We start from the raw sequence: 12,498 nt of genomic DNA, 5'->3' as shown, positions 1-12,498 counted from the left end.
TGTAACTGTGTAAGTGCAATAATTAGCGATTAACTTATATTATATAAGTTTACCCAATCAGGCACGATTCATAAATGTGTTGTAATTATTGATTTTAAATTAGATATCAGGTATATAAACATCTGTTATATTTTTGTAATATAAATGTATATTTGCGATATATTATGATTAAAATTTAGTAATAAAATGTCGGTCACTCAATCTTAATAAATGATATTGTCTTTATTGTTTTTTTACCGTAAGTTATTCTACTATTATTACCTATTTAACACTTGATTGTTGTGTCATAGAATATATATTATAGTAACGATACGTGATTGAGTTGATTTATAAGCTATTATTAAACGCATGAGTGTAAAATTAGTTCATCAATTAATAATTAAATTTTCATACATTTTGATCAACGTATAAAATAAAATTTAAAAATTTAAAATTTACTTTCATTGATAACATAATAGTAATATATTATAAAACTTGTTTAAATCAAATCTCCATATAATTTCAAATTGTAACCTGTTTTCAATAGCCTCATTAATTATTACATTATATAACCAATATTATTCCTTACGAGTTAATGAATAAAACACGCCCAAATAACTGTGATACTTACTAATAGATTTACAATTTTAATAAAATAAAATAATGAATACATGTGATGCACTGATTTATAGATATTTTGTAGAATCAGTTCTTTGTAGTGTATTTTTATTTGTATTTTTAATCATCGAAGTACACGGCATGTCCAGAAAATAAGAGTACTGTTGCCCTATAGGTCTATGAGAATTATTTTTCAAAGTTCACCACACTAAACAGTAGTGGAAGTTCTCCTAAACACAACAAGTACTGACAAAACTCGAAAAGTATGAAAATTGATTTTGCAGTGAAAGTTTCTGTGAAATATGTCTATTAAAAATTCTGCCAAGTGTGAAGTACGCGCGAATTCCTTAATCGATTTTAATTGGAAGATGAGGATAATTAGTATTATTAGTATTAGTATATTATTAAATTTTATTTTTCATTTTTTTTCAGTTGTCAATATAATTTTTTTTTGGCGGATCAAAAAGCATAAAAATTTAATGCAAATTAAAATGCAAAATTAGTGTTATCATTTTATTGCTATTTAAAAATATTAAAGATACATAATTATTATTATTTTTTTAAAAGTATTTAAAGCTTAAATGTTGAAAAATTAATCAAAATTATGGAAGTTTGCATACAATTTTGTAGTTAAACATTTATAAATTGTTTATTTTTTATAACTAAGAATTGAAAATGTAGTATAAGGTTTCTTGTAAATATTTCATACTGTTACCAAAAATATATAGGTATAACTATTTTTTTTTTATAAACATTTGAAGTTCTAAAAGCTCTTTAAACATGTTTTACCTATTATGTTTTATTTTTATAATGAATAATCATATTATATTGTAATTTAAAACTTGGAACATAAATTCAATATTTTACTGTCACGAATAAAAAGCCAATAACCATTATGACTTAGGACTTTAGAGATAAATATATCGAGAGTTGCATAACTTGTCTAATCATCTCGCTTCGTCCACCTCGATACAAAATAGTATTACATCCTATTTATTTTAAATTTTGAAATGATGAGAACTTATTCGAGAGGTTGAAGTTTGCTGATCTTTTAAAATGTACATTATTTTCTATTTTGACAAAATAATTACTATTAATTATCATTAAAATAATGTGTGTTTAAACTTACCTGCATTTCAGGAATTTTATAATTTAAAAAATGTTGAACAAATTAAAAATTTGTTTAACCTACATTCATAATGTATATATACATAATTTATATTTTAAGTTGTTATATAAATTGAACAATCAATTATGTATTTTATATAAATTATTAGTTCTAAAGGAATTCGATTTTAATTTGAATAACCTTATGCTTATAAGTTATAATTAGTGTCAATATATTCTTGGAAAATAGGTGGCAATGCTTAAACAAGATTATTTATTATAAAATTACAAATTGTATTATAATAATAATAAATATTTATATTTGACTACAATATATTATTATAAATGTTAAAAACTTAAAATTATAGTTATTTTAAAAGTATTTCTTATGATTTTAAGTAGGTTACTTAATATACATTAATAAATATAATATTTGTTTTGATAAAATAATAATCAAAACATAAATATAGGAAGAGTCTTCATTTTAAACTTTAATAATATCATTTAAAGTTTATCATATTATCTAGAACGAAGTGTTCTAAGAGTTATCTTCCTGGGAACTGTTGAATCCGTTATTTTTTTACTATTAAAAATTATTTCTGAAAAAAAAACACAAAAAACTTCATTATAATTGAATCATGGGTATTATGTAGCTATAGTAAAACTATTTACCAAAAATGTTATATGCGTATTAATCTAATAATTAAAAGTAAAGTTAGGTATAAATTGAAATATTTATAATTAGTTATTAGTATATCGGCAGATAGTTAATTATTCATTGTGTATAATATAATATTTAGATTAGTGTAACCATTTTACCTAAATAGGAAAAACAACATGACAGTTACCTATCTATTAACTAGGTAACCTACACTATCAATTTGTTTCCAATGTAAAAGTAAGAAATAATATTAAACATAACAACACTACTTTAGTCTTTAATAACGTTAATTTTATGCTGGTATCCCGTTATTTCGACACGCGTCAAATCAATGTGGTCATTTAGACAAACGACAATTTGGCACGTTTGACAATTCAACTCTTGCATTTTTGACGCCACTACATTTAGGTGCGAGTTAATTTCAAGGCAAAACAAAAAAACAATAATTAATATAAAATCTTTAATTAAATGTCCTAAATTATTTAGCCTTATACCCTTAAAAGTCCCTCTAAGGCTCTAACTACTACACGTGTATCACAAACGTTTTACACACCAACTAATCATTAAAATTACTGTCTATTCATATCGATCAATAGACCGTTAATTTTAGGTAACTTAACCAATTTAAAATCACTGATTAAATATTGTAAGCGGCTCCTATTTAATATTAAGATAAGCATATTATATGCGTTATAAGTTTATAACGTATTTTATTTGTATAATTGTATAAAAAAACTGTTGCGATCTTCAACTAATGGACGTATAATTATTAATATAAAAAAATTTAAAAAAATAGGCACAAAATGTATAATATAAAACAACATTTGACATATTTATATATAGCTACGGCAGCTAGGTATACCATATATATTATTAATAAAATTTTAAATTGTGAACAGTATATTGAAGCACTTCATCGATTGTGAAATTACTTATAAGTTATAACATATAACTGTAATATTTAGATATTGGGTTTTTTTTTTATTTTGTATTGAAAACGATGACACTGACTTTTATTTTTTTGTTTTGCGTCGAAATTAACTCACGTCTTATGTCTAAATATAGTGGCGTCAAAATTGTATGAGTCGAAATGAATGTCGTATGTAGCCAATTGTACTTGTTCATGTAATACATCAGTATATTAACGAAAAATTACTACAGAAAGACGATTCTAGTCTTAAAAAATTAAATACGATGCATAATGGATAAATAATAATAAATAATGATTACAACGGATATATACATTTATACCAGCTGACCCAACAACGTTTTTTTTTAGAGTGATTCAGAGTATTGTCATTTTTATATGTAAAGATTTGGTTCATATAAGTAGGTAAGTATCTATACTTTGTATTATGTTATACTATAAGAAATGAAATAAAAAATAATGTGTGTACTATAATATGTGTTAATTAATTAAATAACTTAAATAATAGTTTTAAAATGTATTATTTTACTTGGACTAATGATGATGATCAATTTTTTTAATAATATATCGAATGGTGATTCAATTAAAGTATACAACAAAAACGCAAATATGAATCCAAATACGGTATCTCCAATTGCTAACCATAACTATAGAAAATACAATTATAAATTGGTGAGTTTAAGAATCATTCATTTTCTATGCATACAGTTGTTACTAAAATTGTACTTGTAAATTGTAATTAAGATATTAAGCACAAATAATATTAAATATTTAAAAACAGAACATTGTATTTAGTTATTACTTATTACATTGCTTACCAAAAGGCTATCATTGAAATATGTCGGTGATTTCATTGATGCTACTTGAAGTAATTGCATTGATAGCCCTCCCAAATACGCTCCATATGTTAATTTACTTAATGGTATAAATATTCGTAACCACAAACCTATAATATTTAAAATTAAACATATATTTTTTAACGTTTCCAATATGTATTATATTTATTCCTATAACTATGAGCAATATATATTTTGTTGTTTAGTTAATAAAAATGTAAAAAGCATATTTAAAAAAGTATTTAAGTAAAGACACTGGGAAATAGGACTTTTTAAATTAATTTTAAAAGATTTACCTTTAAAAAATCCATTTATAGCACATATTATTATAAATATGGAAACAATAATAGCAAACACCATTCGGTACATGAACGTATATATAACGCTTAGCCATAAATTGTATTCTTGGAAATAAAACACTTGGATGGTCATTATAAATAACGGATAAATTATAATGAGTATGGTTATCAAAGTTTTCGAATACGGAAAACGAAATTTCGGCTTATCGAGCTTCAAATACCGATAAACATACGCTGCAAATATACCCACGAAATACGGCGTCGATCTGGTGTGACTAGGCACATACAACATAGTATAACTTTTATGTGCGGGTAGATAGTTTAAGATCCTGTAAAATAACAAAAATACAAGATAATGTAAAATACAAATTATTTAAATAAAAAATGAAAATGCATTATCTAAGTTATAAGTCAGCGTTTCAGTATAATGTTAATATTTTCATAACTAATTAAAAAAAAAAATATATGAATTTTTGTACAGAATAATAGGTATTAAAATAATGATAGTCTTTTGTTTTTTCAATAATGCGCCCGTATATTACTATCTAATAGGAATTCAATGATTTTAAGCCAACAATTGGATAAATAAACAGTGTAACCATAAAAATTGAATCGCGATAATGCATTAATCAGTAGTAAAATTATAGTAACACCATTCAACACGGTACTTGCAATTTTTTCAATCAGTTAAACAAATTTTGATGGTGATGAAACAAACTAGGCATTTTACATTTTAGAAAAAATACAGGGTCCGGCAAAAAAACCTCCCGTATTTAGAGATAGCGCTGTGTGAGGTGTGGTGGTGGTACAACAGTGGAGAAGGTATCGATGGATAGTGATGGTATACGTTCCATTTTTAGTACTTATATGTAAATGTAATGGTAAGGAACAAAAAAAAAAAAACAAAAAAAATACGAAATAAAAAACAACAAAAAAATAAATAAAATAAAACGTGATTTAAAAAAAAATTTTAATTTAAATGTTTTAACGTGATCGCCCTATGATTACGTTCTTTGGGGATATTTAAATGCACAGTGTACGATTATCGCTCCACATCATCCCTGCAAGCATTTAACGAACCAATCACCAGACATTGGCAGCCATTAGGTACACCAAAAATGACAAGAAGAGTTATGGACAACTATCGGGAAAGGCTTCGTGAATGTATTAACAACAGAAGACACCACTTAATCGACATAGTGTTTAAACTAAATAATTAAAAATGGCATAATATTTATTAAAGTTAAAAATAAAAGAATTTTTTCTAATTATTTATTTATTTGCAACTACTTCTTGAAATATTGGAGGTTTTTTTGCCGGATCCTGTACATTAACCTTGCATACATCCAATTACAGGAAATAATAATAAATAAAGCATAGAAATAGTAAAAATAAAAATTCATTATTATACAATTGTACTTATAAATTATAAAAGATGTAAACTAAGCTGTTCTAAAAACGTTTAAGAGACCTTAAATTAGGAAACGCGATAACAATTTTCATTTTGCTGTCTAAAAAAGTAAGATTATTTGTTGTGGAACGGGTACATGTATGGCAAACAAATCAATTAATAATTTTAAAAATATTTATTTTATTTTCTAATATAGATAATATAGTCAACGATACGAGATTACTTACGAAATATAACTCAAAAATGTCGGATAAAACTGATGAGTATATACGACACAAGCTGGGATTAAACACGAGAAAAATATCGTAGCCCACATTAAGTAGACTCCATACCTTTGGTACTTCCACACAAAATAAACAAGTATGATACCGGCGATGAAGAATTGCATGTCACACGCCAAATACCACGATTGAATAATACACTAGAAATTTTTAGATCTTCAAATAAACTCTTGTTTGATAAATAAAAAAAAAACTTACTGGGCGATCGGCGTCTACATAGTTATTTATGAATAGAAGATTGCTCCACCAATTATTTTGACAGTAATTTGATTCTTGAATAGCTATTTTTTTCCATAATGGACCATCAGCCAAGTGTAATAAAACAAATGTATGAAACGCGATCATTAAACCATATACAGGCATTAATCTGAAATATGTGTGCAATCGAATTATAATTTACAAATATCCTAAATTTGTAAAGAAGTATCAACTGTGAATAATACGAATTTAAGGGAGTATTATTTTAAATAAAATGATTACACGGCGTGTTTACGAGTAGGTACCTACATAAAAATGTATAGGAAAACTATAGTTTAAAATTAAAATATTATATGGATTACGAAATCTACTCACGTACAAGCCAATTCAATAAAAATATTTCTTATAATAATACTATAATTAAACAAATGTTAATCCAAATAATTCTTTGTCTCGTTGAAAAGCCAACAAATTTCATTCATAAAAGTTTTTAAAACTATTTGAACGTAAATATCAGATACCCAATCAAAGTTCAAATAATAAAAATGTTTAATAAGTAATAAAAATTATTGTAATAGTCATATAAAGCATCTTAGTCTTACCTTAACCATCTCCATAACAAGAGTAATGGAACATTTATGATTTTTGTGTTGACTAGCTCATCATAAAGAAAATGAAAAGTAAGGAAACCGCTGATAACGAAAAAGAAATCGACAACCAACGATCCATTGCGAATCATGGCATACATTAAATGTAAGGCTATCTAGAAAAATCTGAGTTTCAATAATTCAACAAACAGTTAAACGTAAGTTGATTGTATTTGTATTTAACAGTTTTATGAATATATTGGTACTTATGTATATTATATACTATTATAAATGCATACCTCGTCAAGTGTTTTAGGATTTTGTACAGGCTGCCCAGTACTGTACAGCATTCTTTGTCCAATTATAATCAAAATGCACGCATGAGTCTTTAAAATGTCAATACAAGATAGATTTTCGGTTTTATTGCTGGCCAAAAATAAACGCTTTATATTAGCCGGAAATGAGAATACCATGAAAAATGATTCTAAAAATATTATTTAAATCATCTATGCTAAAATATTGTATTACATACATCATAAGTATAGATCTATACACATTAATCATTATTTTTTTTTAATTTTAAATTATGTTACTCACTGTAATCATATTGATTTTCTTCCTCTTTGTATATATCACATAATGATCCGACGATTGTCAATAATATAATAATTAATAGAATTCCCCTATCAAATAAATAAAAATATTAAACAGATTCACTATAAAAATATTATTATGAACTATAAGTTATTTTATAACTTCATCATATATGAATTATTTGAATTGTGTATTATTATTTCGAAGAGTTCAAAACTGAATTCAATATCAATATAATATTTTGATTCATTTTATTATTATTTATATATTCGTAAAATAATTTATTTAAATTAACTTTATACTGTTAAAGGATATTAAGTAAATTTTGAATAGGTACTGATATTTTTTATTTTTGTATATGTAATTATAAAAATAGCATTCAATGAGAAAATTAAATTAAAATTCTTACAGTTCGGTATTTTGAAACATAAATTAAATTTTGAATTTACAATTTTTTATGTTTTACCAAAATATTCGATATCCCAAAAGCTTTGGTGGTTGAAGTTCTTGTTGAGTAGTACAATGAATTGAATTCACAGTAACTGTGGTCATAAGTTGGTGCTTATGAAATGCAGAAATTATTTTAGGTGATAATGTTGTCTGTATATCTGAATGTGAACACGAAGAAGGTATACATAATGCTGTATTGATTTCGTTGCGTTGTATTTTCATCAAACCGGAATCATTCTAAATAAAATATTAGTAACGTAATAAACTAATAACTAATAATTTAACTGGGTAATGAAAAATTAATCCTATTAATTGTTAAAAGTTATCTTACCTTATTAAAAAATAGTCAATAACAAACTTTATGATTAAATTAAAGATATCATGCATATTAATTCATAAAAAAGTCATTGTTATAGTTTTAAGTAGAATAATTTCGATTTGTAAAATCATTTTCATCATATTTTAATTGTAAAGTTATATATGTAGTAATTGAAAATATATGTGTACAATGTTATATAATTATTATAATTATAATCGTACCAATTACGTATATTCAAAAACAATTTTAAATTTTTAAATTTTTAATACAACTTTTAGAGTAGATACAGTGATATTTTAATGAGAAATAATAACAGTAATATTGTTATAGCCATCTAGGTATTCATAATAAATATAATTAGCACATATTAATTGAATATCAATCCACCAATAAACAAATTACGTAAGAAATTATAAATAATATAAAAATTGTTTGTTATTCAGTAGATATTATATACCAAAAATTATATTTTACTATAATATATTGAATTTGATTAGATATTATATAATATCATTCATTTTAGACTTCAAGAATATTGTTGATTGAATAAAATATTAAAATTAGAATCGATACATAAATAACTAACCATTGTAGATTCCCACACAGAGTCTGTTGGATTTAGATTAGATGGTGTTATGTTGAAATAATGTGTATATAATTTCGTAGTAGGTAAAAAACTAATGCTTATAATACAATATTGAGGACTTAAATCCAAACCAGTAGTATCGGTTTTTAAGCATTCATCAAAATTTCCAAAGTCATAAGATCTCCCAGCTAAGATCCCCGTAGGAAATTTAGATGATGCGTCATACACTGAAAAAAATACTTATTTTTAAATTTAGTTTTGAATAATATATAAAACAAAACAAAACTATAAATAAGTTTGAATGAATAAAAAACGATTTCACAATGGTGAAATTAGAATATATACCTTGTTCTTATTAATTATCGCAGAATCCTAAAGGGGTTGCTTAAATAAATATTTTGTCAAACAGGCAACCGAATCATACTTTAGGCGCAAAGTCTTTATTATAACGTAGATACTATATAAAAAAACAATTAGCATAGATACATAATATTTTCATTTTTTGTTGAATGTATGTCTTATACCAGTTATACCTCAACATAATTTTATACAAGTCAATACATTCATTTGAATAACAATAACTCATTACTTGATTACAAATATGTTGCAATAAAAATTAAAAATTATCGTATAACCTTTGCAACTTTGTAAACAACTTCTGATTCGTAATACTGTGAATACTAAATGATATTTTGCCATCATAATATAGTGAATATATAGAATTTATAATATTATTTTCACCGTCTCGATCAATGAAAATAGTATAATATTGAATATACTATGTCACATTTCATTTCAATATTTAAATTATCTTTTCTCCCTCCATTTAATATATTACCCAAGTAAAATATAATTTATTCAAACGCTTTATTCAAGTACCTAGTGATTAGGACAACATACATATTATTGAGCCAGACTTAATTTGCTAGAATTATAATATTTTAATTTTGCATTAATATATAACATATAATATATTTTATATAGGTGAGACTCTGCGTGCTTAGACTCAGAACTATCTACATAGTGTAATGAATAATGAACGCACTAACTCATTATTGAACAGTATTAATAATCATACTTCAAACGACGTATAATATATGTAGTCGTGTAGAAAAAAGAATAGGTGCTTATAAAATATATATTTAAAAAAAATAATTTAATTATTATTTTTAGTTTCTTGATATTTTATTTTTATTTATTTATTTCTTTTTTTTCGTTTATTATAACCTAAAATGTTTCAACACACTGGGTGTTATTACAAGTATTTTGACAATTTTAAAATTAATTTTTATTTATAAAATGTATATTATTCGTATAGCGCAGAATGTATACAATTATAATCGAATTTGTATAAACTTACTTTGAGTGGCCCACAGTTTAAGGTCTCTCAATCCATCTCGATACTTCAGTCCATGACGTTTACAAACTATCCCTCCATCAGGCGTGTATTCATCCAAAGTATCGGACAAAATTTTTGTAACCCATAGCTGTGACTGAAAATTCGATTGACTGGAAACGGTCAACATAGACACCATAAAAAACATTAGGAATATAATATTATTGACCGTCATTTTGTATCGCACACACGATGTCCATACGGTGAGTACTCATACTGGACTCATCAATAACTGTGCATTTAGTACAAAACAATACAATTGCATAATATAGTCAAGGAAAACGGCATTGCACACAATCGAGTTTAACGGAATTTTCCAATAAAAATGCCCTCACTATTTCATGATGTTTTTTACAGTCAAAGCTTAACGGTTTACTATTATTATGTATCTTGACATAACGTTTCAATCGACTTTTAATTTTTATACACATTGTTGAATATTGTTCTTTGTATTATAATTTATATTTAAAAAGACAAATGGATTCCGGAAGACACATTGAGAAAATAGCTTTTATCTATACGAGTACTCTATAACTTAGTTATAACTTTGTTAATTTAAATTTAAAATAATTGTATCGAAGTAAGTGTATACGATTAATACGTACAGACTTGTAGATAATAACATTACTATTTTTAAAGATATCGGGTATGATAGGTACGTATTTTTTTATTGTAAATGGTTCAGGTTATATAACTACTAAATACATCATTTAATTTTTGTACTTTTGATTTTTATTTATAAGTCAGGTAACTAATTCCAACGTCATTATTTATTTTATTCTTGTTTAAGTTTTCTTAACTAAACAAAACAAAAATATTATAATAAATCTAAAAATAAATATCTTATAAGACATAATGTTGCACATTCTAACCAGTTTTTTTTGCAGTCATAAGTCATAACTAGAGAGTACAAGATAAAGTTCCGGTTATAATGGTTATATGGCAATGAACAGAATAAATTCAGTGCACGTAATTGATAAAAGCAAGCATTCAAAATTAAAAAATATAATCTTTTAGTTCTTAAATCATGTAAACAAATAAATTCACGTTACTCCATAGACGATTATGAATTTATAATATACACAATAAAATTACTAATACAAATGTAGACCTGTAGTAAATATTGCATTATGGTTACTAATAGAACAATATTATTATCATTAACTAAATTGGTGTATTATTGAAATATATTTTTAAATATTGTTATTATTATAAACTACTACATAACATATTCATTAAAATTACACCAGAATAAATCACATCAAAGTAAACACCCAGCAAAGTTCCTCCAATGAAAGATTTTTGCTCTGGGAAACACTTATTTTTATTATTTTCTTCATTATACATCACATTCACTTGTTGCTCTAATCAGTGCTTACATTGAGGGGAACGCGGAGGCACAAAATCCCTGTTAAAAAAATATATTTTAGTATAATAATAGTTATATCTTAATCAACAAGACATTGAAATATTTAAGTATGCTTGTTTTTTGACACTTTTGCATCCCTTTTAATTTTTTTCTAATTCAAGAACTGGTTCTGAAATATCTGTAAACGATGATGAAATAAAAAAGTTTAAACTCAAATAATTTTTTTAACATAGAAGAATTCTGAAATATATAAATTAATAATTTAACTATAGGCACGTATAAGTAATTAACAATAAGTCAATGAACTTAATACGAAATTATATAAATTATTGGGCTAATAAATAACAAATAGCCAGCGGTGATTGTTTTAATCATTATTATAATCAATATGGATGCAACAAAACCAGTTTATAATATAGGCCCTCTAACATACTAAAATGTACTCTAATATTTACAAATAGTCTTAAGGATACAACCAAATATAACTCAAATACATTACTTTAGGTTGAGTTTTTTTTCATAAATTAAAACTTACATAAACTTATGGTTAATAAAATAATATTGTTTAGCATTATTACATTTAATGAATAATACCTACCTACCTATCTTCGTATAAACTTTATTAAAGTATGTGCGATTTATTTTTCACGAATATTAAACAAATCAAAAGGATATAATATACATAGTACATTTTGTATCATAACATATAGGTATGACGTATCATAATATTATATATTATGTAATTTCTAATTATAAGAAAATTATACTAATCAAATATTTTAAATACACATTTTTCTTATAATATTAGAATGTTATTTAAATTGTAAAATATATGTTATAATATAAATGATTTAATATTTTATTACAAATAAAATAATA

General features: G+C 24.5%; 1 protein-coding gene across 1 annotated transcript; it reads right to left on the bottom strand.

Moving 5' to 3' along the window:
- Window positions 1-1,963: 1,963 nt before the first annotated feature.
- Window positions 1,964-10,489, bottom strand: LOC132922496 (nose resistant to fluoxetine protein 6-like). The gene is made up of 12 exons (XM_060986056.1): window positions 10,215-10,489; window positions 8,855-9,081; window positions 7,966-8,186; window positions 7,503-7,588; window positions 7,205-7,389; window positions 6,921-7,081; window positions 6,319-6,487; window positions 6,067-6,260; window positions 4,426-4,757; window positions 4,112-4,239; window positions 3,823-3,940; window positions 1,964-2,303 (listed from the first exon to the last, which is right to left on the bottom strand). The coding sequence occupies exons 1-12, from the start codon at window positions 10,423-10,425 to the stop codon at window positions 2,224-2,226; spliced, it is 2,112 nt and encodes a 703-aa protein (XP_060842039.1). The 5' UTR covers window positions 10,426-10,489; the 3' UTR covers window positions 1,964-2,223.
- Window positions 10,490-12,498: the final 2,009 nt, after the last annotated feature.

This window comes from Rhopalosiphum padi, chromosome 2 (assembly GCF_020882245.1).
Source record: "Rhopalosiphum padi isolate XX-2018 chromosome 2, ASM2088224v1, whole genome shotgun sequence".
NCBI classification, from domain to species: Eukaryota; Metazoa; Arthropoda; class Insecta; order Hemiptera; family Aphididae; genus Rhopalosiphum; species Rhopalosiphum padi.
This window is presented reverse-complemented; position numbering and strand designations above follow the sequence as displayed.